The sequence below is a fragment of the Engystomops pustulosus genome, chromosome 4 (assembly GCF_040894005.1).
Source record: "Engystomops pustulosus chromosome 4, aEngPut4.maternal, whole genome shotgun sequence".
Lineage (NCBI taxonomy): Eukaryota > Metazoa > Chordata > Amphibia > Anura > Leptodactylidae > Engystomops > Engystomops pustulosus.
The window spans coordinates 119220643-119248616 of record NC_092414.1 but is presented as its reverse complement, the minus strand read 5'-3'; the positions used below and the strand labels follow the sequence as shown (position 1 = coordinate 119248616).

General features: G+C 39.1%; 2 protein-coding genes across 3 annotated transcripts in view; one reads left to right on the top strand and one right to left on the bottom strand.

The window, feature by feature from the left end:
• Positions 1-27974, bottom strand: part of FBXL13 (F-box and leucine rich repeat protein 13) — a 132036-nt gene that overhangs the window by 70538 nt on the left and 33524 nt on the right. For both annotated transcript variants that reach the window (XM_072147222.1, XM_072147223.1), the window contains exons 10-12: positions 6668-6720; positions 3688-3788; positions 155-284 (exon numbers count right to left, since the gene is read on the bottom strand). In XM_072147222.1, coding sequence (XP_072003323.1) covers positions 155-284; positions 3688-3788; positions 6668-6720 — 284 coding nt within the window. The remainder of the gene's footprint in view (positions 1-154; positions 285-3687; positions 3789-6667; positions 6721-27974) is intronic.
• Positions 43-26694, top strand: LRRC17 (leucine rich repeat containing 17). The gene is made up of 4 exons (XM_072147224.1): positions 43-214; positions 13499-14338; positions 17348-17503; positions 22955-26694. The coding sequence occupies exons 2-4, from the start codon at positions 13591-13593 to the stop codon at positions 23347-23349; spliced, it is 1299 nt and encodes a 432-aa protein (XP_072003325.1). The 5' UTR covers positions 43-214; positions 13499-13590; the 3' UTR covers positions 23350-26694.

The following is a 27974-nucleotide window of genomic DNA, read 5'->3' as shown; positions in this document are numbered from 1 at the left end:
AAGGAGAGCCTAAGCAGCTGCAGTCTTGTAATTTAAAACCGCTCAAATTTCCTGAAGGACCAGTACAAGTTGGATGCACAATGAGAGCAAGACACCCTTCCTCGCTTCAAGGATTCCCTTTCTGTGTGCATGAAAAGAAAGTGAACAGACCAACCTGAGTGCAGCCGGACAGATCTAAGTAGATGATCTTGTGACATCCTTTCCCCGAGCCCAGGTACTGTAAGCCTTTGTCTGTAAACTTTCGACTGTAACCTACACTGAGATACTGCAGGTTGAGGAGGTATCTAATAGAGAGACAATAGAACAGATAAAGATGACAATAGATTAAGCAAAATCTACAAAAGGCAACAACGATAGAAGCAGAAACATCTAGCATAGAAACCAGTTCATTGTAATGAATACAGATCTCATTGCTACAACAAACTTAGAGTAGGAGTTATTTTATGTTAAGAGCTGGAAGGAGACACACCAAACTCTTAGCCTCTTGTGTACTGACAAATGCAATGGTTTGCAGAAAGCAATGCATGGTTTACTAGGGGTCATTATTCACAAACATGAATTTAGCAGAAAATTGTACGACTTGTACTTAAATATAACAACAAGTTCTACTATGTTTTCTTTACAAGCTCCTTCTGTGCCAGGGGAGCCAGTCTTTCCATGAGTTACAAATCCCTGCCAATACACCTCGGTTCACTGCTTTATGACTCAATATATACAGCCGTGGATGCATCCTTAAAGAAAGATTACCGAGTTACATGCTAGTACCTAGCAAAATCCATGTATTATTTTGTATGTTTAACATCTAATTTTTAGACATAAGTAAATGCCCAAACCACAGTTACAAGTTTCAGTACACAATAGACGATTAGTGGATGTGATGTTGAGATGATGTAACATTACAATATCATTTATATATACACTCCTGAAACACATTACTGTTATAGATACTGTATTGGTACAGAAGATATAGCCTACAAATATATTTAAACTTAGATCTGATATATTTGTATAAGATATAGCACTGAAATGGACTTATTTAACTGCTTTACTGTGTATTAAAAGGCTTGCAGTATTAAAACAAAAAGTGAATGACACTAACCCCTTTTTTCGTTGCTTTGTGCTTCAAATTATATTTAAAAATACTCACATACTCGCATTACTTGGTGGAGGAAGGACAAAAAAGACACCTCACATGTGTATTATAAGGGGTATTCTCACTTTTATGACATATTCACAGGATATGCCATAAATGACTGATAAAGGTCAGTCATACCTCTGGGATGGGCACGTATGACCTCTATCATGAGCTCTATCTTCTGGCCTGTGCACCTAGATAGAAAATGATTTGGGAGCTAACCATGCTCTCCAGAAACGTTTATTAACATTACAAAAACAACTTAACACTGCTTCATTGTTTCTGTAGTTCTCATAAAAGTAAACCTTTCCATTCATTCTACTCCTGGACATGGTAAGCAACAGACATTAGTGGTATTTGTATAATATATACGTACAAGATAGGGTCCGGAGGTTTGTTCTTAAGTTGAATTTGTATGTAATTCGAAACTGTATATTTTATAATTGTAGATCCAGACAAAAAAAATATGGCCCCAGTGACAATTGAAGTTTTAACATTTTTTGGTGCAATTGGACCAAGGATTATCAATAAAGCTTCATCACAGACACTTTACAGCTGATCATTGTAGTCTAGGACTATAGTAAAACATTCAGAGAGCTTCACCAGAGGTCAGAGGGGTCTGTCTGTAAGTCGGGTGTCCTTAAGTAGGGGACCGCCTGTGTATGTATGTGTGTGTATATATATATATATATATATATATATATATATATAAAAAACAAAAAGTGTTGTAGCAGCACTCGGTATAGAGGATATAGGTTGGGTGCACATCCCAGGACGACGACCACGAGTCCCTCTCAATCGCAGGAAAAAGGAAGATGGCAGCACTCCAAAATTAGTGAAGAAAAAAGTACCGGTTTATTCAAACATGTGCCAAACAGCTACGTTTCGGCTCCTATGGCCTGGACGCTTGAGGAAGGCTCCAGGCCATAGGAGCCAAAACGTAGCTGTTTGGCACATGTTTGAATAAACCGGTACTTTTTTCTTCACTAATTTTGGAGTGCTGCCATCTTCCTTTTTCCTATATATATATATATATATATATGAAAGATTATACACATAACATTTCTCAGAAACATGGCTTGCCCATGGAATATATCCTGTTCAAGTCCAGTAGACTTAAATGATGTTTTTGGCAAATCATGCCTATAAAATCTCATAGTAAGCTGCTGCGCATTTGGAATATTTGGATGTGAATGTTTATTTTGAACATGAATAGTCTGTAGTAAGACATTCAATGTTGGTGTCATTACCAGAAATCTACAAAATGTGTTGGTGTAAAAACAAGGATGTTTTATGTGCTTTTCATACAGTTTGTAATGAAATAACTTTCACTATAACCTTTCTTCCATTCCTCTGTTATTAATCTATATTTATGAAATAAATCGCTTTTTACCATTTCCCTTACCCAAGGGTTATGTCCCTACATGGCATGGCACTATTAATGTAGGGGTGATACTACTAGAAACACTCATTTGCCAATTCATGCATGAATGTCTAGGAGGATTAAAGGGGTATTCCGGGAATATGAACGTCTGACACAAAAACCCATGATGATATAAATAAATAAATACAACAATACTCAATGTCATTAGTCACAAAACGGAGCTAAAATAATATGATTTTATGATTTACAAAATTTATGGCCTCTCTAAAGTAGGTGGAGTTATCACTAAGATGGCCGCCATTGGAAACTACAAGTTCCATGATCCTTTAGTTCTCAGTAACTCCTCCTACCACTTATGCTCTGCTAACAGTGATGATGTAACAGGTTTTCTTGCTCTGTTACCATAGTAATGATGTGTAACTGCCATCACCACAACACTGACCATACTGGATGCACTGCAACCAACCGACTACAGCCAAACGTAGTGGTGATCACATGACCCTGCCCAGGCAGGTACAGGACATGTGATGTGAACATGTGACCAGCGGCCATCTTCTTTTCTGCGACGGACCGCGCGGAGGAAATTAACGGACTGATTAAAGGGCCAGTAGCATTTTAATTCTTCACTACAGTCTATGTCACCAGCATTTTCTGCTAAGGGGAGCAAAATTTTAAATAACAACTAATTACACATTAGCTTATATTTTGAGTGCCCACTTGTATATGAATTATGCTGATTCCTGGAATACCCCTTTAAGGGAATTGAATGCAATGGGAATACACCATTAGGCCTCTGTTGCTGCAGTGTGCAGACAGAAGCCAGCAGGGGTAGCATGATGATGTCATCATACCTCTTGGTTTCAGAGCACACAACAGTGGCAGAGCACTCATATGGGGATCATATAACAGAAATTATATTGTAAACATGGGGGGCCTAAATATGGGTGATAAAGAGGCATACATCTTAAATGGGTTAGATAAAACACAAAGGGGGACTGTAATTGGGAGGGCGTAGAGAAAAAAAGGGCATTATAAGGAGGGGCATGATAGAATGAAGCATTACACAGTGTCGGGGCAGCAGTTGGTTACCGCTGTTAGTAACACAATTACTAGTATTTGCTGAAGTGCATAAGGTTGCTTCTGGCAATATTTATCATGGAAAGCTTACCTTGACATGAGCCGTATTGTTGTATTTGTTATATCAGTATGAGATAAATTAAGATAAAGTAATCCTTGGCATCCTTCACAGATACATCTTATTGCTTCTTCCTGAACAAACAAAAGAGAAAATAACATAGGCGGTAATCTTTAAAACCTTATCTACATGCACTTTAACAGTGTTGGACACCTAAATAGTAGCATTGGTACTGAGCATGGTACCCAACCCATCATACCCAAAGTCATCGGGAAACGGTGATTAGTTGCAAAATCTGCTGTGAGCCTCTCAATTAAAAGTCCCAAATACACCCTACTAGAGACCAAGAGTAAAAACAACTCAAAAACAGAAAAGGGCTGTGGAAAGAATAAAAATAATATAATAATACATCTTTTTTATATAGCGCCATCAAATTCTGCAGCGCTTTACAGATCAAGGAAGGTTTTTATTAGCAAGGGCAGGAATATATACCTATAGGATATTCTATACATCTAAAATAGATTACCGTATATACTCGTGTATAAACCGAGTTTTTCAGCACAAAATATGTGCTGAAAAAACGTCCCCTCGGTTTATACACAAGTCAATACAAGCACGCCCCACTTAAAAAATAATAAACTTATATACTCACCCTCTGGTTTCCCCCATGCGCAGCGCTGCTCCCCCGATGTCCGCGCGGGTCCTCTTCTGGCTTCCGCGCCTGTCTTCTTTCTTCTCTAACATCGTGCTGGGCGCTGCCGCCGCCATTGCTCCCTGCCCAGCACGATGTTACAGAAGCGGGCGCGGAAGCAAGAAGACGAGCTGCCCGGATATCGTGGGAGCAGCGCTGCACATCGGGGCCACCGGAGGGTGAGTATATAAGTTTATTTCTTTTTTTAATGCTGGGCTGTGCTGTATACTACTGGGGCAGGCTGGGCTGTGCTGTATACTACTGGGGGCAGGCTGGGCTGTGTGTATACTACGGGGGCAGGCTGGGCAGTGCTGTATACTACTGGGGGCAGGCTGGGCAGTGCTGTATACTACTGGGAGCAGGCTGGGCAGTGCTGTATACTACTGGGGGTAGGCTGGGCAGTGCTGTATACTACTGGGGGTAGGCTGGGCAGTGCTGTATACTACTGGGGGCAGGCTTGGGTGGCTGTATACTACTGGGCGCAGGCTGTATACTATAGGGGGCTGGCTATATACTGGGGGGGGGGGTCTGTGACCAATGCATTTCCCACCCTCAGCTTATACTCGATACAATAGGTTTTCCCAGTTTTTGGAGGTAAAATTAGGGGTCTTGGCTTATAGTCGGGTCGGCTTATACTCGAGTATATACGGTAATTATTCACACTGTGCAAGTTTTTCATTGCTTTTCTGCTCCACGTCAGTCTTAAATGACTAGACTAACATATAGTATGTTCTGGGTGCAACAAGTTGGCTGTTGGTGTATAAAATAGTGGACCAGACCACAACATTCTTAAAATGCTAATATGTTGGTGTTAAAAAATCAAATGACCACCAACTACAGTTACATTACTGCATACGGTAATATTCAATTTTTATAAACCCCTTAAGGCCGCATCCTTTTTTTGTTTTTCAGTTTCCATCGTTCACTCCCCACATTTTTATTTTTCCGTGTACAGAGCTTTATGAGGACTTGTTTTCCGCTTTACAAATTGCAAATAGAAATTCTAGTGACAGTATTTAATATTCCATTCCGTGTACTGGGAAGCTAGAAAAATTCCAAATACAGTGGAACGAATGAAAAAACGCATTCACACTTTTTTCTTGTGGGCTGTTTTTACAACATTTACAGTGCACTCCAAAGGACACTTCTCATTTATTCTTTGGGTCGGTACTACCGAGGATCCAATATTTATACAGGTTGTATGTGTTTAATAAATTTAAAAAAAAAATTTAAAACCTTCTGTATGAAAAATTCTTCTAAAGCTAATAACTTTTCCATACTTTGGTGTACAGAATAGTTGTGCTGATGTTTTCATTGTTAATTTTTTGGGGACTGAATGGCCTTTTGATCACTTTTTATTACATTTTTGGCAAAAATGTTTCAGCATGAGCTCTCTTCATACATCCATACTTACAAAATACTCAGTCCAATTAAAAAAGACGCAATCATGTATAATTGGTTCAGATGTGGCAACATGGGTTAAGTTGCAATGTTATTTATGAGTAAAACACACATTTTCAACAATGTCCTTTGAACAGATGAGGCTATAACCACCATATTTTACACAAAACCAAACAGAATATAGAAGCACAATCACCTCAGACTATCTGCCAAACACAGCGATGGAGGGGCGGAGCTTGTTTTTTAACCACAGGACCAGGGCACCATTCAGTCATCAAGTCAACCATAAACTCTTCTCTATATCAAGGTATTCTAGAGGCAAATGTAAGGTCATTTATCTAACAGTTTATCTTGGGAAAAATTGGGTCATGTAACAATACACCCCAGCGCACCAGCAAATCTTCAACAGAATAAGTAAAAATGAAACTCAACCTAATTTAGTTGTTAGGGAAGGACCTTGAGAGAGCTTTGTATAAACAAATGCCAACAATGCTCAATGAACTGAAGCAAGATTGTAAAAAGTATGGTAGACTAAAATTCTTGTAGAATGAAGTGGGAGACTTATAAAAGTAAGTTAGAGTCCAAAAAACACCAAATACATGATAGATTTCCTATAAAAATATAGTATCATAATAGTAATACACTTACCTAATTTAAAGACATTCTAAGGACAAGATTCTTGTTTATTATGCCCTGACATGTAAAACCTAAGAAGGTAATGCAAACAGTGATGGTTCCTATGTTTACACAGGTGAAGAAGGGGACTTGAGGCCCCAGTACTGGTGGGGGATGCAATGGTGGGGCCAACAGGAATCATTACTCACATATTCAGATTATTAATGTTTACATGTATGTGGGTGTACTAGAATTGACATTTAACTTAACAGTTAATTTTTAATATATATTTTTAAACACACTTACATTTAAATTTCGGCACTCTGACAAGTTTAGATCCTGGAGATTTCTACATTCGCCTGGGATGAAAGTACATAAATTAAATTTCCTTAAAGAACTAGCAAAAAAATAATAACAACTTGCTATTCAAATTATAACACAAAATGTTAGATTGATTAATAGTCAAGTAGAAAACTGCTATAATAAAAGTTTTGAATCCAAGCATGCCTATAAAATAACCTCTTAAAGGACATCTACCACCAGTTTATCACTGGTAGACTGTCCTATAATGCATGATCGTTACCTCTAGGAGATGATTCAACCATTTTCAGCTTGTTCCTGTGCCTTCGTAGTACTAAAAAAAAGAAGGTTATACAAATATGTAAATTAGCCTGTGGCGCTCAGGCTCACATCACCTCATGGCATTATTCACTTAATATTTAGTTACTTAATATTCACCCCCATCCGCTTGCTCTTGTCAGACAGCCGATGACATCATGCTGCTGTCTGGAAATCTTGCACATGTGCAAGAACTTATCCCTTGCGCATCCTACTGGTTACCAGTGCGGCTGCACAAGCACTCCATGCGCAAGATTTTCAGACAGCCAGATGACGTCACCGGCTGTCTAAGGACAGTGAGCCGACTGAGGGGTAAATATTAATGAACTGGGGGGCATGCATAATTAAGGAGCGGAGGAGCCATGTGGTACCCAAGTGAAGTGATCCTGAGCGCCTCAGGATAATTTACATATTTTTATAACCTTCTTTTCTCCGTACTACAGGAGCACAGGATCAAGCTGAAAACGGCTGCATCATCCCCCTAGAGATAACGAGCATGCACTATAGGACCTCTACCACTGATAAACTGGTGGTAAATGTCCTTTAAAGGAGTTTTCCCACCAAACAAGTTGTGCTCGGCAATCTCCATAAGCTCCATAGAGATAACTATATTGTAAACTTTGTTGCTTTGTACTCAAACTTGTGCATATTTTATAAACTTTGATCATACAAAAAAAAGTTTTGAAGTTTATTGAATGCACATAATTAAAGGGGACCTTTCTCCACCTCCATCAAATCAAGAACATCACCGGCTGTTTGCGGATAGGCGTGCAGGACCTGACTAAAATTACGAGTGGGGGTGTGCATATATTATTAGACAGCAGTACTGCTATGATTTATCACAAATGCAATAAATCATTTGAAAACTATAACCCAAGTTTACCCTGCAAGAGCCAATTTGTTTTCCTTGTCTTCAAGGCTCTGTCATTGCCAATGTAACAGTTTATGGCTACATTTGCATACAAGCCTGTTTTAACCTGAACTACTGCTCAAAGGGAAAATTTATATAGCTTTTATTTTATTTTCAAATAATTAAAAACATTAGTTCATTCATATGATTATAGTATATAGCTTTTACAGGGTTCACCATCTTTTTTGTGGTGCATATTTAACATAGGGCGTGCGACACAAAGTTATATGGTGCTCAGTCTGAATCAGCCGGACTGTCTGATGGCATGCCCCCTAATTTGTGTTGTATGGAAGCCAATGCAGCTGCACCACAAAAGGGTCGCTTCAGGGTATTATTTACCTAAAAACTATATAGGTAGATAACGCACTGATCAGCCAAAGTCACAAAACCAGAATACAGATCTGACATTACCCCTGAAATGTCTGAATAAAAAATTCTCCATTGAGTAATTCTAAATGACCTTTTATTCAAATTCTGTATTGTGCTTGTGTCATTTGACAACTGGGTGTTACTATTTCTCCTGGCACAGGGCTGAGCTGTATACACACTGTACATCCTGTACTGCAGCTGTGGCTCTATAAGTAAAAGTCTTTAAACAAGAAAGTAACAGGGAGTAACAAATAACATAGTTTAGGGGTAATACCAGCACTTAGTTTAAATCTGGTGACCTATAGACAGCATCCAGTATAGTCACAACCTTCCCTTCCTAGGGAGGCCAGTATGACAAACACTAAATTATACTCACCTTTTTCTGTGGCCATCCCTACTTTGGATGAGGTGTGCTGCACAGTGTTCCGACGCTGGTGGACGTGCCAGCTCATGGGATATTTAGGCATAAACATGATCAGGCCTGAGCATTCTATGACTTGACGCGGCCGATTAGGTCTGTGCACTAAGCAGACCCAGAGGTCACATTACCAGCAAGTGTCAGGACCCAGAGGATTCTCTGGTCCTCTAGTGGGCCAGTCAGATGCTGAATCTACAATGTATCCTAAAAGGTCAAAAATTGTGTGGGGCAGATTTACTTACCCGGTCCATTCGCGATTCAGTGGCGCGTTCTTTGCGGTGGATTCAGGTCCGGCCAGGATTCACTAAGGCAGTTGCTGCTGCGCTGAAGAGCATCGGAACGCACTGGAGTTCACCGAGCCATCCTGGATGAAGGTAAGCGCGTGTCGAGCGACACTTTTTTTAAAAAAATTAGGCGCTTTTTCCGAATCCATGGGTTTTTTTACGGCCACGCCCCCCGATTTCCGTCGTGTGCATGCCGGCGCCGATGCATCACAATCCAATCGCGTGCGCCGAAATCCTGGGGCAATACAGGTAAAATCGGCGCAAAACGGAAAAATTCAGGTAACCCATCGCAAAAACGCGAATTGGGCCCTTAGTAAATGACCCCCTGTATCTTGTGAATGAGCACTCTCTCCAGCGTTTTGTATATATTTGTAAAACGGTCACTGCAAAAAAAAGGGTATTTTAGAAAGTCTTTAAAACCCATTATTATAGCTTAACAATTGAAGAAGTGTTTTAGGACATGTTTTTGACCTACATCATGAAATTCACATCAGTTTCGTGGGAAATGTAAATTATCTAACAATTAAAAACACAACCAAAATACAACAGCCTTCTTTTCCGGGGTCATCTATTATCACACATCCTGTGTATCCTTACCAGCAATTTTGTGAAAGAAAACAGATGCCAAAGTGGGATGAGTGTCTGGCCAACAGTAATGTCAAATAGTTAGGGGCCACCTAACAGATTACAGAGGAAGGGAGTCTACTATAGTAGAAGGTAAATTAGAGAAAGGAAGATGAAAACAGAGTACAATCTAAAGTGATAGGTTATTGCATATGTCTCATATCGAGGATTGAAGATACAAATGCACAACATAAATATACATTCTAATAAAAGAATACAAAGAATAGATGCTAGATTGGAAAAAGAAGGTTATGCCATTATTTCATTAAGTATGTACGTACACATGTAGCTTTTGATTTTTGTGGGTTTTTGTGGTTATATAGGAAATATAAAGGAATGTGTTATACTGTACTTCTTGTTGTTGTATCCAATACTGACTTTTTTGTACAAACGAAACAAAAACTGCAGGAGTCCTTTAGCCTTTGTCTGTGAGTCCTAATTGCATAACTAGGCTTTTTTATGTGCCAAACATGACATCTAGAAGAATGTCAATATCAAGAAATGAATTGGATTATGAGAGATATTGGCTTGGGCTTCCAAATCAGAAAGCAATAGTATTGTACATGGTACACTGCATCATAAGGAAGGCCCTGTCAATGGTGGATCTTCATATAGGCAGTATAGGTGGGCACCCGCAACATTTGGCTTCCAAGGGGCCCACACCCGCCCAAACCAGGCCCTTTATGAAGATTTCCAGAGCAGCAGCAGCAGCCCGATCCCGAATAACTTCAACTTAAAAAAAGCTGTAGATATTTTATTAAAGGGGACTCTACTGCGGACATTTCATTGAAGGGGGCTCAGCTGTGGACATACTATTATAAATAAAGGAATTATTATTTCATTAAAGAATGTGCTGTGCTGTGGACATTTCATTAAATGGGGCTCTGGTGTGTACATTTCATTAAAGTGGGGCCCTGCAGTGAACATTTCATTAACCCCCTTCCCACACCCTGATGTAACTGTACATCATAAGGTGTGGGTAGTTACCACACCATGACGTACAGTTACGTCATGGTGATTGCCCGGGCTCAGAAGCAAGTTCCCGTGGGAACCTGGCAGTACGTGAAAGCTGGGTTCCCACAGTAACAGCCAGGATCGTGACTATCGTGATTCATCTGTTTAACACTATAGACATAGCAGTCATGGTGACTGGCCTCAGGGGCGTAACTAGGAGAGGCAGTGCTGAATGGGGCTCCCCTTTCCACTTAAAAAATATACATATTTGTATACTCACACATGCAAGTTACAATCACACATTTATCCACTCATGCGCACACATAGACTATAACCACACACACACCATGCCATATACAAACGTACAGCATATATACACATCATACACCGTATACACATACAGTATATACACATTACATGTTCAGCATACATACATGCCATATATGTTATATACATATTATGTTGAACACTGTGTAGGATAATATGTGTATAATGGTGCACATGCTCCAATCATGAGTGTGTCAAGGCAGGTGACAGGCCCCCCTGACACTGTAGGCCCCATAGCAGCTGCTATGGCTGCTACCACTGTAGTTACACCCCTGTGCAGCGTCTATAGGGCATTACCAGGACGATCATTAGTATCACTTGCTCATTTCCCACCTTGGGACAAAATATAAAAATGACAACATCAAAAAGTGAAAATCACCAATAACATTACATATTGGATATCGTCACATCTGTAACAACCAGTACAATAAAATAGTCTCTGAACCCGTACGGTGACAGTCGTAAAAAAACTCACAAAAATTATGATATTTTCACAATTGACCTCATAAAAACAGGATAAAAAGTGATCAAAAAGTAACATAAAACCCGACATGATACCAATAAAAAGTTCAGCTTGTCCTACATGAAACAAGCTAAAACAGCGCTGTAAACATAAAAAGTATAAATGGACATAACACTTTTATATGGTAATGCAAAAATAAACACATCGCTCACAAAAGGAGTTCTATGCAAAACAAGTCAACCATCAAAAAGCTATATAAATGGGTGTCGCTGTAATGGAGGTGACCCATAGAATAAAGATAACATATTTTTATGATACAGTGGTATTTTTGTGGTAAAATTATGTGCCTTGGCTTATACATGAATATTTACAGGATGAAATTTTTTTCTCATAGTGAAAAGGCCATAGTCAAGGGGACATTATAAGTGTGTGTGTGAAGCTATAGAAAACGTGGTATTATAGTGTCCCCATTTTTTGTAGCCATCTTGTTATAAAGACAGACAACAAAAAAGGAGCACTAACAGGAGGGGCAACAGAAAAGGGGAGCAGCTGCAGGAAAGGGGGCATTTTAGACTGGGGGCTGCTGGAAATGGCACATTATATCGGTTAAGGTTTGATATGGTAATTTGCAGGGCAACCAATTTCACTTGCAGAGAGCACAGAGGCTGGGCTAGGACCTACCATCTAAATCAAGCAAGTCTATAGATTCAGGCACTGTGACAGTGTCAGGCTACATTCACACTGCCGTTGCCCGTACCGTACCGTACCGGGTAATGGCAGTGCACGGGGAGAGGAGGAGGAGGTGAGCGCAGCTCACCCCCGCCCCTCTCCATAGAGATACATGGCGCCGTATTACGAGTAAAGATAGGACAGGTCCTATCTTTTTCCCGGGTACGGAGCGTTACAGCGCCGCACGTGTGCTGCACCGTACCGCTCCCGTAGGCCGTATATACGTCCTCCGTACAGTAGTGTGAATCTTCTTATATTTGTTATCTATGGCCTCCTTCCTTTTAAATTTATGCTTACGAGCCAGAGGGTATCTGGGACCCCTCCATGCTCTGGCTTCACAGGCTGTTAACCTGCGTAGGAGCACTTCCCCCTTCCACTGTGTGCTAAAACTACCTTTCCAGAGGGGGAAGTGCTGAGGAGGAGGGTAACACTGTCTAACAGCCTGTGAAACTGCAGCACAGAGGGGGTATTGTAACACTCCCAGAGCCTGACTCATTAGCATAATTTTAGAAGTTGATTTTAGAAGGAAGAAGGCCATGTATAACGTATATAAGAAGCTTACCACAGTCACAGTGCCTCGATCTATGAGTTATGGTTTACCATACTTGATTTTGTGGTAGATTTCCTTTAAGTTCAGTCTCCCCCACAGTATACAAGAGATAATGATCACATGTATAAAGCCCAAGCTAAATAACAACTTCCTTAAACTACAATAATAGTTTCCAGGTGCTTTCCAGTAGAAATCCTGACCTTAATCCACCTGATAATTTGTGCCCTTAGTTTGCAGAAAAATAATTGAGTAAAATTGCAGTGAGTGCATTTCCAAAGCTGATAAATAATTCTCCTAATGAACCAGCTTAAAAAACCTAGTACTGATTGAGGGTTTAGTGACTGTATCTTTCTGTTGGGGTGCGTTCATACGTGGCAATAAGGAGAAGAGGAGTTTTGCCTGAATACATTGCTGTTAACTATGCATTTACAAAACACATACGTTAATGCACATGCTTGATAATACTGCGTTAACGCATGCGTGCTGTTCTGAGGCGCTTGAAAACGCATGCGTTATTGCCATGTGTGTACATACCCTGAGAAAAGTCACTGTAACTAAATGCCCCACCACCTCCCCAATATTACATGTAAAGGTATAAATGGGTAGAACATATGCACTTTTTATCACAAAGCCACTTATTCTTAATAATGCAAACTTAGGTTTCCATATTTTGCCAAAATACTCAAAGTCTAATGAAAAAGAGAGTTGAAAATGCAACCACTGGCAGAACAATAATAAAACACTGTATAATAAATGCCTTATATTTTGAACGCAGGAAATGTTAGATTATTTCCACAACTAGATTTTATTTTCTTACTTTTGAAGTTTGCATTGTAATGTTCAATTGAATTTTCTATTTAAAGTTTACATTTCTGTTCTCTTGTTTTTCAGTAAAGAAGTTCTAACTTTCACATCTGTGAACTCTGCTTGAAGGGAAATATTTCACTGCTGTACTGGGAAATCAGAGCCAGCTGGATGTCAGGATGCAAGTGGTAACCCTGATAATATTACTTTTCTTTTGTAAAGCATCTGAATTTAGGAAGGTAAGAAGAAATAATCGAGGAAATAATGACAAATCCAACAACTCAAAAAAAACTTCCAGCACTGTTAAAAGATATGCACCTGGGTTACCATGTGAGATATATACATATATCAATGAAAAATATTTGGACTGTCAGGAGAAGAGGCAAACAACTGTCCTAAGTGACTGGCCAGAAGATCTGATACATATTTTGCTTGCAAGAAACAGAATTCGCATTATAAAAAATAACACATTTTCTAAATTTCTAAATCTTAAGAGTCTAGATTTGCAACAGAATGAAATAACAAAAATTGAGGATCAAGCTTTCTCTGGATTAAAAAAGTTAACAACTCTTCTACTGCAACACAATCGGATAAAAACCTTATCAGAAGAGGTATTCATCCAGATGCCACGACTTACTTACCTTCGGCTTTATGACAATCCATGGGATTGTAACTGTGAGATGGAGTCACTTGTAATATTCCTACAAATTCCAGGAAACAGGAATTTTGGAAATTATGCTAAGTGTGAGAATCCATCAGAACTGAAAGGTCTTAAACTGAAACAAATCTCCACTCAAACTTTATGCCAAGAAGAAGATGGAAAACCTAAACCTTTAGAAGGATTCAAGGCCACTAGACCTTCTGTCGATTCAACAGTGTGTCATACATATCTATATCCAATTGCAACGCTAGACTGCAAAAGAAAAGGTATGTAAGCATGGCTATTATAAACACTAACATATAGTGCCAAAAATGCGATCAGATGTTTTCCTTCATGTTCTTGGTAAAGTTATGTCACAATGGTGTCCTTAGTTCTGTTTTTACAAGATCCATGTTAGAAATTACATGATTTATAAACACACTACAGCAGATCTAACTGATGTAATGTCCGTAAAACAAGACAAAATGAGGCTCAGTATTGTGTGTGGCCTCCATGTGCCTGTATGACCTCCCTACAATGCCTCAGTATGCTCCTGATGACAGTCTGTTGTGCAACGTCACGTTGTTCAATGGAGCGAGACATGATGTCCCAGATGTGCTCAATCGAATTCAGGTCTGAGGAACAAGCTGCTCAGTGCATTGCTTCAATGTCTTCAAATTGCAGGAATTGCTGACACACTCCAGCCCCTTGAAGTCTATTATTGTCCTGAATTAGGAGGAACCCAGAGCCAACCGCACCAGCATATGGTCTCACAAGGGGTCTGAGGATCTCATCTTGGTCCCTAATGGCAGTCAGGCTATCTCTGGGCTATGTAGGGCTATGAGGCCCTCCAAAGAAATGTCAACCCACAACATCACTTACCCACTGCCATACTGGTCATGCTGAAGGATGTTGCAGGCAGCAGATCACTATCCAAGGCATCTTCAGACTCTGCCACATCAGTCACATGTGCTCAGTGTGAACCTGCTTTCATCTATGAAGAACACAGGGTGCCAGTGGCAAATTTTCCAATGCTGTTGTTTTCCTCCAAATGCCAAGCGTCCAGCACTGCGTTGGTCTGTGAGCACAAACCCCATCTGTGGACACTGGGCCCTTATACCATCCTCATGGATTTGGTTACTAACCGTTTTTGCAGACTCATGCAGATGTGTCCTACTTAAAAGGCTATGGAAGGTCTCCTCCTGTTCCTCTGTGCACAAAGACGGAGGTAGCGTAATCTAAGTGGCACCCGGTTTTCAACAGAGCCCGCCACAAAGCGGGTTGGACTTGCTGCAACGTGGTACCACCAGCTCGTTCCACAGCTACTTTATCCGCAGTGGCAGCCAATGCGAGGTACAGTGATGTTGGACAGAATCGTAGTCGGGGACAGGTAGGAGGTGAGGACGGGCAGCACGGGATTGGAGTCTGGGATGTAGCAATGGGTGAAGGCAGGCAGCAGAGGAGCGTGGTCAGGAATGGAACCAGGGTCACAACGGGAAATCACAATAACAGCACAGGGCATGAGACAAAAGCTTTCTCTAAGGCACAAGGCACGAAGATCCGGCAAGGGACACAGGAAGGGGCTGGGAATTTATCAGGGAAGGCCTTAAACTGGCTGGCCAGTGCCAATTGTCAGCGCACTGTCCCTTTACATACTTCCCCTTGACGGTCTATGCATAATTTGCATAATTGCAAAGCCTATTTTGGAAAAACAAGAGTATAAGTAGCTACAATAACAATAACATAGCATTTTGAATTTTTTCCAGCTTCCCAGTAACCGGAATAGAATATGAAATGTTGTCACTAGGAAGTACAATTTGTTACACAGAAAACAAGCCCTAGTACAGCTCTGTAAACAGAAAAAAAAACGGATGTATCTTTAAAGACCTGGTCTGGTCCTTCAGTCACAAACTCAAAAGTATAATATACAGGCGGTCCCCTACTTAAGGACACCCGACTTACAGACGATCCATAGTTAAAGACGGACCCCTCTGCCAACTGTGACCTCTGCTGAAGCTCTATGAATGCTTTACTATAGTCCCAGACTGCTATGATCAGCTTCAAGGTGTCTGTAATGAAGCTTTATTAATAATCCTTGGTCCCATTACAGCAAAAAATTTTGAAACTCCAATTGTCACAGGGGCAAAAAATTTTAAAATATACAGTATCGACAAATTCAAATTCAACTTAAGAACAAACCTACGGACCCTATCTTGTATGTAACCCGGGGACTGCCTGTACATATAATTATGTATGAAAATGTGTTATGCTATACATGAATATGGTTTAACCTCCTGCTCTCATGGGAATCTAAGACACTGGGTTCACTTCACTGCTTATTTCTGACTGATGTTTTAAACACCGCCTGGATCTCCTAAGAGGTTATGGCCTCTTAGGAGATTCAGGAGCCATCTTTGCCGGGTTGTACCTGTTTAGATCCGTTCTGACCTCTCGGATAGTAAATGTCTTCTTAGGGGCACATGTATAATAGTTTTTTGGCTGCCACTTTTAAAAGTTTCCTGAAACTGGCCTACTTAATCATTGCAATGTATCTTAAATGTTTTCTTTTTGTGATACGTGTAATTAGTTGCCTGTTTAGTCTGACTTTTGGGACTTTTTCTGGTGTGCAACTTTTTAGTCCCAAATAGTAGCTCCCAAAAGATAATCATGAGTCTAGCATGCTCTGTTTTGAGTAGTTGTAAATTAAAGGTGTATTTACATACATTTAATTTATTTGCCATATGTAAACATTTCTTCAATTGGATGTTATTAAAAAAATGTTCCTGTGTGAAGATAATTTCTCATAAATGTAGCCATGTTGTCCCTTAGAAACGTGATGGCTTCCTCGGATACGACCACCCCGCACTGTAGCAGCGGTGGCCAGACCTGCACTATTGAGCCCTGCCTGACCTCCTGGATTTAGCAATCATTACCACAGGACGGCTGTGGGGCATGCAGTAACTTCTGGAAATTTCATATACAAACATCCTTTGTGTCTTTGTGCAATCCCTCCAGCAGAGGTGACTGTATCCAAGGACACAGTCTTGTTTCTAAGGGACCATATGACTACATTTATGAGAAATTGTCTTCACATAGGTAATTTTCTTTTAATAACATCTAATTGAAGAAATGTATATATATGTCAGATTAATGAAATTGAATGTGAATGCCGAGACGAGAATACCCCTTTAATTCATGGGAGAAGCTTCAGTGAGAATAATTTGTGAGACAATCACAACTGTATTTAAGTGAGACTGAGAAAACCACAAGCAATTCTGAATTTTTAATTCTTTCAGAATTACAGCAAGTTCCAACTGACATTTCTCCAGATATTATAAGACTGGATCTCTCAAGCAATAAAATCAAACGACTTCAAGCAAAAGAATTTAAAGATGTCCCTAATCTGGAGATTTTAAATCTGAGCAACAATGGCATAGAATTCATAGACCCTGGTAAGTGCACATTTTACAAACCTGAGAGTTCCATGTACAATCTGCAGAATGGAACAGACCGCAAATTAACAGTTCACCTGTATTTCACCAGTATTCATTATTATACTATATGTTATAAATGTTACCATTTTACTAATTGAACTTTTTTTAAAATTTGCAATCCCTTTTAATTTCTAATGTGTAACTATTTTACATAATATATAAGGGAAATGACAACCTGCCAAATATAATCTGATCCTATAGGAAATATGCCATGGTAATGGACAGGTTCCCTCCTAACAGAAAACAATGTGTAACCATGGCTTTACTCACTTGTTTGCATAAAGGGAGATACCAGTCAATCAATCTGAGATAAGTAGGAAGAAGCCAAAGGGAATGCTCACAGTGGTACCCTCTTTTCATGCTCAGCTTCAGTAAATATATTGATATATTAAAGTTGTTTTAGTTATAAGATGCTCCAAATCTATCACAGTGGTGCAAGTTAGACTCTTTTTCCTTATTTGTATCACCATTTGTAACATTCTTTAAATCAATATTGTGCATCAAACAATTCACTCATGCTAGTAGTACATAAGGTAAAAACATCTGTCCGTTTTGGTTTAAACAATAATTAATAAATGCCAAAATTATTCACCAAAATGAGCCCATTATCTGCCAGGAATTATATCAAATTCTTGCAGACTGGAGGCATGCACATTTAAAGAACAAAGCAAGTTTAGGACAAAATACAGAGAAAGATTACATAAAACTGGCACGCATTCATGTAAGACAAGGCAACATAAGCGCTAACAAACAAACTTAGATGTGCCAAGAAAAGGCTGTTCATGCCATGTCCACATGAGAAAAAAAAATAGTAGGAAAACCTTAGAGTTGTCTGGTACAGTAACACCCATGACTATTCAAAGGGGAATTTATGTTTCCAATACCCATACCAATAAAGTGCATCTACCACCAGGATGAAGGATTGCAAACCAAGCACACTGCATACTGTAGCATGCCCCTTCTGGCAGGATCCGCTCTTATTTTAGCTTCTAATGCTAAGAAGGCTTTTAAAATTATGTATATTAGCCTGCAGGGCTCCAGGCTGCATAGGTTTTATTAGAGCCTGGAGCCCCTCGGGCTCATTTGCATAATTTCAGTTTTTTTCTTAAAAACAAGGGCAAAGGAAGCTAAACATAGAGAAGATCCTGCCAGAGGGGGCACAAACCACCATGTAAGTGTACTTGTTTTACAATTCTTCATCATGGTGGTAGATTTCCTTTAACCCCACAGCGCAATAAGACGTACCCTTACGTCTTGCTGCGCATGGGGGAGTATGAAGAGGGCTCACAGGCTGAGCCCTCTTCATACTCACCGGGCATTTACTTGATAATGAAGCAAACGCCCGTCGCTAACACCCGCGATCGGTGCACACAGGGTGTTAACCCTTTGATCGCCACCGGCAAAGCTGCCGGCGGCGCGTGGGCGCCGCCATCTTGGCTCCGATCGTCACTCCCCGTGACACAAAGATCCGAGGCTGTCATGATCGAGGCTATCTATTACAATGTGCGATCTGCACATTGTAATAGATGGTATGCAAAATCCCCATATACTGCCATACTGTAGTATGGCAGTGTATGGTAGGATCAATCAGACAACCTAGGGTTAAAGTACCCTAGGGAGTCTGAAAAATAGTAAAAAAAATAAATAAAAAAAAGTAAAAAAAAAAAAACATAAAAATTCAAATCACCCCCCTTTCCCTAGAACTGATATAAATAAACAGTAAAAATCCTAAACACATTAGGTATCGCCGCGTCCGAAAATGCCCGATCTATCAAAATATAATAACCATTTTTCACTGCGTTTTACCCCGTAGCGGAAAATAGCGCCCGAAGTCGCAAATTGCATTTTTTAGCCATTTTGAGAAAAAGAAAAAATTCTATAAAAAGTGATCAAAAGGTCACACAGTCCCAAAAATAAAACCGTTGAAAACGTCATTAGAAGTCGCAAAAAATGACACCACCTACAGCTCTGTACACTAAAGTATGTAAAAGTTATTAGCGCAAGAACACTGTAAAATGAAGATTTTTTTTTCTGTACAGGATGTTTTAATTTTTGTAAATGTATGAAAACATTATAAAACCTATACAAATTTGGTATCCCTGTGATCGTATTGACCCAATGAATGAAGTAGACTTGTCATTTGGGCCGCACAGTGAAAGCTGTAAAAACCAAGCCCACAATAAATGGCGCAAATGTGTTTTTTCATCATTTTCACTGCATTTAGAATTTTTTTCCCGCTTCCCAGTACACGGCATGGAATATTTAATACCATCACTACGAAGTGAAATTTGTTGCGCAGAAAATAAGACATCACACAGCTCTGTACATGGAAAAATTAAAAAGTTATAGATTTTTGAAGGTGGGGAGTGAAAAATAAAAACGCAAAAACGAAATAGGGCCTGGTCCTTAAGGGGTTAAAGAAAGACACAACATTTCCATCAAATGTATCTAAAGCTGTTTTTAAACTTACTGGACCAGATTTATCGTTAGTGAGGCAAACGGAGTGTGCCAGATTATTGACAAATGGTGAACGGTCTTCAATAATCTGGAGCACCCTGCACACACTGATATCACTTAAAAGGAACCTGTCACCAGGAACTTCATTTTCACTAAAGACAGATTGCAAAAGCCCATTACAGCTGCATTGCTAATATGCCTTTCTGCTTTCCTTAATCATTTGAATTTCAATATAATTATGTGTTATAACTTACTTTGCACCCTGACAGAATCATCTTTGTAGTCCTAGGGGTTGGGCTTTGGTTTGGATACATTTCAAATAGCAACATGTGACTTGTATGTGCTGATCACTACTTAGCTCTTGGCCAACACCTTTGTGCTCCTGATGTCAGCTCACCAGACTGTGAGCTCTGTAAAGGAGCAGGAGGGAGGAGCTGTACATGAGCACAAAGGTGGGAGCCAAGCGTTGAGCAGTCTGCAGCACAGACACGTCATTGTTTTTTTAAATGCATCCAAACCAAAGCCCAACCCCTGGGACTACACAGAGGATTCTGTCAGGATGCCAGGTAAGTTATAACACACAATTATATTGTTATGCAAATGTTTAGGGAAAGCAGAAAGACCTATGTGCAATGCAGGTGTGATGGGTTCCTGCAACCTGTCTTTAGTAAAAATTAGGTCTCTGGTTACAGGTCCCCTTTAAACTGAGTGCACAAGTTTTTTCTGTCTAATGAGCGAACACCAGAATTATGTTTGACAAAATGTGGTGCCCATTGCGAATCTGCACCAGAAAACCCCTTTTAGATGCAGAGTGTTGTAGCGGACACCGTGCAACTGCCATACAAAATTATTTATTTATGTATTTATGTGCCCCAGAAAAACTGGCGCAGCCAGTTTGATAAATCTTGGCCACTGTATATATAGTGATGGTGGTCATATATTGGTGGGTTCAGGAATGTCAGAGCCAAAGGCTCTGTCAGGTCTCTTATATACTTATCCAAACATGAAAAGTTTATTTTGAGCTCCAGACTAAATGCACCTAGATGCAGACAGCAAGATTTTGTTATATACAAATATATTGCAAAATGTGATTGTGCACTTTGTACTTTTTGTAGCTCCATAAGGACATTTAAAAGAGCGAAGAGGCACAGAAAGTGTTTTATCAAATAGACCAAAAAAGAGAATACATCCAGGCATTGATGCAATAAGGGATATTTCTGCACAGTGTGAGAGATGGGGGAGGAGAGATTCACAGTAACAACATATGTCTCAGGGGAAGTATCAAGTTTTCCATTTTCGCTGCAAGAGATTTTAAGGGGTTGTCTGACTTTCTTAAAACAAAAAATATATCAATAGGCTGGGGGGGCCTGTAAAAAAATGATCTCCCATCGGAGCCATGTCCCTGATAGTATACAGGGCAGGCACGTTCAGCTCCGTCAACATCCAGCCGCCTTGCGCATGCAACAATCCTCTGTCCCAACGCTATATCAGTTGCTGGGACATGGGATGGGTGGGCATGCCAGGCAGCCGACTGAATGGCAGCATGGGAGACTGGGAGCGTCGGAGAAAGCAAGTGTACATTTATTTTTATTTTTTTTTACAGGATCTTTCAGCTCACCTCTAGATTGTTTAAGAAAGTTGAACAATCCCTTTGAATCTCAAAGATGTAGTTCTATTTCTCTACCAAAGTATTCTGGGTTAATTAACAAAATAAACAACTGTTCTTTTAGACTAAAACAATGAGATAAACCAGATGGTTTATTTCAAAACAAATGGTCTTAAATTAAAGGAAATCAAAATCATTTTACCAATAGGGATGTATTACAAATTTCCTAACCATCATGTCAGGCAGTTTGGAAGTATACTAATAAATAGCATGTGAGATTCAAACAGACAGGTGATAACATATGACCAGGTCTAGGGAATGCATGAGGCTGCAAGTTGAAAATGATCATTTATGATTGTATAACATCAGAGGTTAAGTGCAACATATAAGAATTTAGTTTCATATTTATTAATTTCTCTTCCACAAAGGAGTCCAAAGCCTTTAATGAGAATTCAAAGAATTGTTTTTAAAACATGGACTACAAAAATCTATTGGAGAGGTTAAAATTTGTTGTAGGACCCTGGAATTTTGTTAAATACATAACATCATCTATTTTGTAAAGTGTTCAAAATATGAAGTATCCAGCACAGCCTAGTATTTGTATGAGCCGGTGCAATCAAAAATACATGTAACAAGCAAAAGAGGAAAGAAATGCACCAAAAAGGTTCTCTAACATTAATAGAAAATGACTTTATTTATTTCACAGACAAAAAACAGTCACACAGATTTAAAGGCATTTAAAAAATGTAATGAACATCAAATACACATGGTGACCAAGGTGTAGGTCAACCGTAAAACACCTCCTGTTCAATCACCTAATAATGATTGTGGTTCCTCCTCTATATGTATATATCCAATAACACCAATTCTTTTTCCCAATTTGACGCACTTAGAGAACTACTCTTACGGACCCATTACTGTTGCTTATTTGGTGCTTGGATCATATATTTTTGTTCCTTTCGTTTGTCTTGCATTGAAAGCATACATATAGAGGAGGAACCACAATCAGTATTAGGTGAGTGAACAGGAGGTGTTTTACGGTTGACCTACACCTTGGTCACCGTGTGTATTTCAATACATTTTTTAAATGCTTTTAAATGTGGGTGATTGTTTTTTTGTCTGCTCTGAAATAAATAAAGTCATTTTCATTTTCTATTGATATTGGAGAGCCTTTTTGGTGCATTCCTCTTTTGGTTGGTACATATTTTATAAAGTGTATTATTGCTTACAGAAAGCTAACAAGAATATTTCATATCATATCTGATGGATGATTCTGTTTGTTTAATAGTTTAGTAGTGAAAATGCTGGTGACTGGTCCCCTTTAACTATATGTGTTTCACTTTCAGCTGCATTTTCAGGTCTCATGAACCTCCATGAATTAGACTTGTCGGAAAACAAGCTCTGCAATTTCCAGTATGGTGTGCTGGAAGATCTGTACTTTTTGAAAAAGCTTTGGCTTAGAGACAACCCCTGGAAGTGTGACTACCACATTCACTATTTGTTCTACTGGCTTAAGCATCATTACAATGTAAATTACAATGGCTTGGAATGTAAGGAGCCAGAAGAATACAAGGGATGGTCTGTCGGGAAGTATGTCAGAAGCTACTATGAGGAATGTCCAAATGAGAAATTCCAAGTACATGTAGGGATGCATGAAGAGGAGTGGGAGAAAATTGAAGGAGACAAGAACCAAATTCAGTCAGGAAAAACACATGGGGTTCTATTAACTGTATTAACTTAACTGGCTTAAGTAAATGTTTTTGATTACCAAAATGTTAGAGACAAATATTGCAGCTTTAAGCATAAGATGTTGGTGAAAAAAGCAAATACTATGGAATCTAAAGGCGAACAAATGTAAATATCATTAGCCTATGGCTATATTATCAAAGTAGATAAGATTGTCAAAGGATTATGATCTTTTCCCATCTGAAACAACCTACATCAGCAGTAGGTTATCCTATAACTCTTGAAACACAATGTAATTTCTACTATTGAAAACATGTGTGTTTTGTATTAAAATGGGGAGGGTGAGGGAAAGTCCTGATAACTAGAACATTTAAACATACTCATGGTAAAAAAGTAGACTTCTCATTTCTGTGTCCCTATCTACTTACAAAATCTTCTGCATGGAGGACATGTCAAGTATGTATACCTGTTCCCCAATCATATAGAACACTTGAGGGGACCTTTGGCCCCCACTAAAATTTTATTTAGGGCTCCAAGTGATCAGACACATATTATAATTGCACAACATCTTCAAGTTTTACACTTGAGTAATCTAATACAGACAGATTGTTAGGCATTTCTAGTCAAACCATTAAAAAACAACCTCCTAGTACTAATAAAGCTACTTTCACACATGACTCTGTCTGCCATTATAGGTCAATGTAAACGCTCAGCGTATACATCTGGAACTTTCTTGACGTATACGCTGAGCGTACACAAAAACCGTGATATGAACCCAGGCTTTGCTGAGGATGCATGGAAATGTATTTGAGACCAAGATTGAGTTCCCACAACTCGTATCACTGGACTGAACTCAATATTGATACAAGGCTCAGGTTGGGAAATCCCTCTAGTGAACCTAGCGTTTTTCTCTAACTGCACTCACTCTTTGGTAACTGGCCTTAGGTGGAGAAGTAAGCTGCTATTGAACACCATTCATACTTGTCATTTTTGCAGAAATCATGGCATCAAGTTTCTTCCATAAAACTATGTTAGGGTGACTGATAATTCCAATTAGAATTGGATTGGTAAACCTAGGAGGCAGGATCTGCTGAGACATAACTAATGACTCTGTGTATCGTATTCCATAGATTATTTTTCTGTTCAATCAAACTTTATTGAAATTAGCAATTAAAAGAAGTCAAAGCAGTTCAAATGGATTAGGTATAAACCAAAGCAATGTGTATGCAGACACAGTACATCCAATAGCAAAGCTGGTTTGTATAAAGATGGTCTCATCATAATCAGTACATTAATTATGCCGGTGTCGGGGCCAGCTCCTATTATGGGATATCTGAAGAGAGAGTTGAGTACCTCTCATACCATCTGAAATATGTTTTTACATTTTGCAATTTGACATTTAATCTTTCTGCACAAATTGTATCACATTACATCTGTTTTTTTTTTAGTGAAGACTTAATTAAATCCTACATATATTTAAAGAAAGGATAATTAATTGTTATGGTTGTATATATAGTAATAAAATGTGTATATAGGATTGTGAGCTTTGTAACATACTGCTTTGTCATGCTGTAAACTATGCAAGAACACAATTATATGTCATATTTAAAGAGAACATTACACTCTGACATACACATTGATTGCTCTCTGTATTATCAGCAATATGAGAATATCGAAGGACTATTAATAAACCAAATTTTTTCTACAAAATAATTTTTTTACTTAATATTAAACAGAACAGAAAAAAACAGAAACACTGTTGACACTGGTGTGCCTCATGACCCATTTTTACGTACTCCAATTGTTATGATTAAAAGGGTATTCCAGGAATATGAATGTCTGCTACAAAGCCCATAATGCTATATATAAATTTATACAACAAAACTCAATGTCATTAATCACAAAATTGAGCTTAAATATATTGCTTTTATAATTCCCAAAATTTTATGGGCTTTCTAAAAGTAGGCAGCGTTATCTCCAAGATGGCTGACACAGGATACTACAACTACCATGAGCCCTCAGTTCTCAGTAACAGACCCTCCTTCTCATGCTCTTTTCCATCTGGTCTCTGATCCAGCACGCTGTCCTGTTCTGTTACCACAGTAATGGCAAAAAATAAACCACATGTTTTTCTCACTTAGTATAGCTGGGTGTGTAACTACCATCACTGTACATTACTTCAACCCCACTGAGATGTCAGATGACCACAACACTGGCCATACTGCATGTATCACAAAATTTACTGGTGTACCATGTGCCCTCTATATCTGCATGACCTGCCATGTGCTGATTGCCTCTATGTAGATCATCTTCCAGTCCCCTCTATGTAAAAAACATCTCTCTTCTCCAACATATATATTCCCAAGAAAAAATTAAAAAAACCTCTCTCCTCCCTTTAAAAAATCAGTCTGGTATTTGGCATGGCTGCTTTCTCCCACAAACAGCACCATACCCGATTACTGCCCCTAACATGCAGCCCCATGTAAATACACCTCACTTATCCCTCCAGCCCAATAAATGACATCACTATTGTCCATTCCCCAACACCTACAGTTCTGCCTAAGACACCTTCACTTCTGACTCATGTGAATTATCTTTTTGCACTTCAACTATTCCAAAATGTGTGAGAAAAGACACAGGAATATAAATATTCAAGAAAAACACCAGTGCCAGTGCCATGAACCATGCAAAATATCAAAAAAGATTGTTAAAATCCAAATATTAATTGGTATACACCAAAAACACGTAAAAAAATTACATGTTAATGTACTATGTGCCTCTCTAACACTCTAACAATCCAACAATCCTCCTCACTACTGCCTATAAATGAGGCTAAATGTAAACATGGACAAAGTGCAGACAAATATAGTGCCAAATGCCAACAATTCACAAAAATTGCATGATAAAAAAGGAAATCTAAGAAAATAATATCACCCAAGTCCATGTAACTGGAGGAGAAAAGTGTCCCCACAAATATCGCTGCATATCTGCGGCTTCCTCAGTGGTTACTATATACCAAATTGAATGATCTGTGATCCATGCTAAGCTGGCATCTGTTGTCACATCCGCCCACTGATCAGAGTCATCCCAAGGGGAAGTGCCCTGTGCACGCACTGCACCACCGCGCCTCTACCTTCAATGCGGAGGGACCGCATGAGCCACTTCTGACTCATGTACACACTAGTCTAGTCCTGTACTGCCTCACACACCGTTACTTCTCTACTCCATGAACTGACCACGCACAAATATCTGAGGCTTCTCTGCTGATTGATTGCTCCACCCCTAATCACAACGGGGCACACCCCCTGTGACAACAAACCTACTGCAAGCACCCATCTACAATCAAACATAGTGTGATCACATGACCTGCATGTAAGAACTCAGGGGTTATGTAAGCAGTACCCATATTTTAATTTGAATATAAATTATGCTTATTTCTGGAATAACCTTTTAATCATGTAGATAGATTTATCTAAATTGTAAACAGATATATATATATATATATATATATATATATATATATATATAGCGGGCAGTACTCCGTGGTTCCAATTTCAAAATAAGTTATACACCAAAATGTTGCCAAAATGTTAACCTCTTATTTTGAAATTGGAACCACGGAGTGCTGCCCGTTTTTTACTTTATTTAGATAGATAGATATTGCACAGAAGAAAACCAAGTCCGCAAAGTGGAGAAAAACCTCAATAGTGGGGGTGTAGAGCCTCCATTAATCCTGACAAGATCCCTCAGTAGTAAAGTTGAAGTGTAGGCAGCACTACAAAAATCCAAAATGTGAAGTTTATTGAAACAGTGGCGATGTTTCGCTGTGAACCACCTTCATCAACCATCAATGAAGGTGGTTCACACCGAAACGTCACCACTGTTTCAATAAACTTCACATTTTGGATTTTTGCCTACACTTTTTTCAACTTTAGATAGATAGATAGATAAAGACTACTACAAGTCAAACAATAATGAGCATTTTGGTAACAGGTAATCTTTAAATCAGGTTTTCCAGGAGCAAAGGTAATTTAATATCAGATTGGTAGGAATAAAGTGTAAACAATAGTTCTACCTCTCCTTCAAACGGAACCTGTCATCAGGACACACAATTTCACCTAATTACAGGTGCCCATAGCTTTCATTATACTATTTCCCACTCTGCTTTTATAATTACCATTAATGGTTCCATTCCCTTTTTAAAAAAAATATAAATGTTCACATGGCTCCCTGTCAGCATACTGCATCCCTCCTGTCATGATCATCATCTGCTCCCTGCCCCTTTCTCCCTCCCTGCTGCAGACAAAGATTTGCTTGGAGCACAGGTTCAGCTAACAGCTGTAGGAAGGAGGGGGAGGAAAGAAAAATGAAGATCCAGCAGAGAAGAGAGGAGATAATGATGCTGATAGCAACAGATAGCAGCCTTTTAACAGATACTCCCATGACATTAGGTAGCCAAATATTATTTTATATACTTTTAAAAGTGTCTGGAAACAGTAATGGTAATGATAAAAGCAGATTGAAAATTAGTATTACAAAGGTTCTAGGAACTTGTCATTAGGTCACGGAATGAATCCTTTCATTAGATGAAAACGTGTGATCCTGAGAACATGTAATGTGTAATTGTAGTTTGACAATTTATCCATAGCCTATTACTTTTACAAAACATTTATACAATGT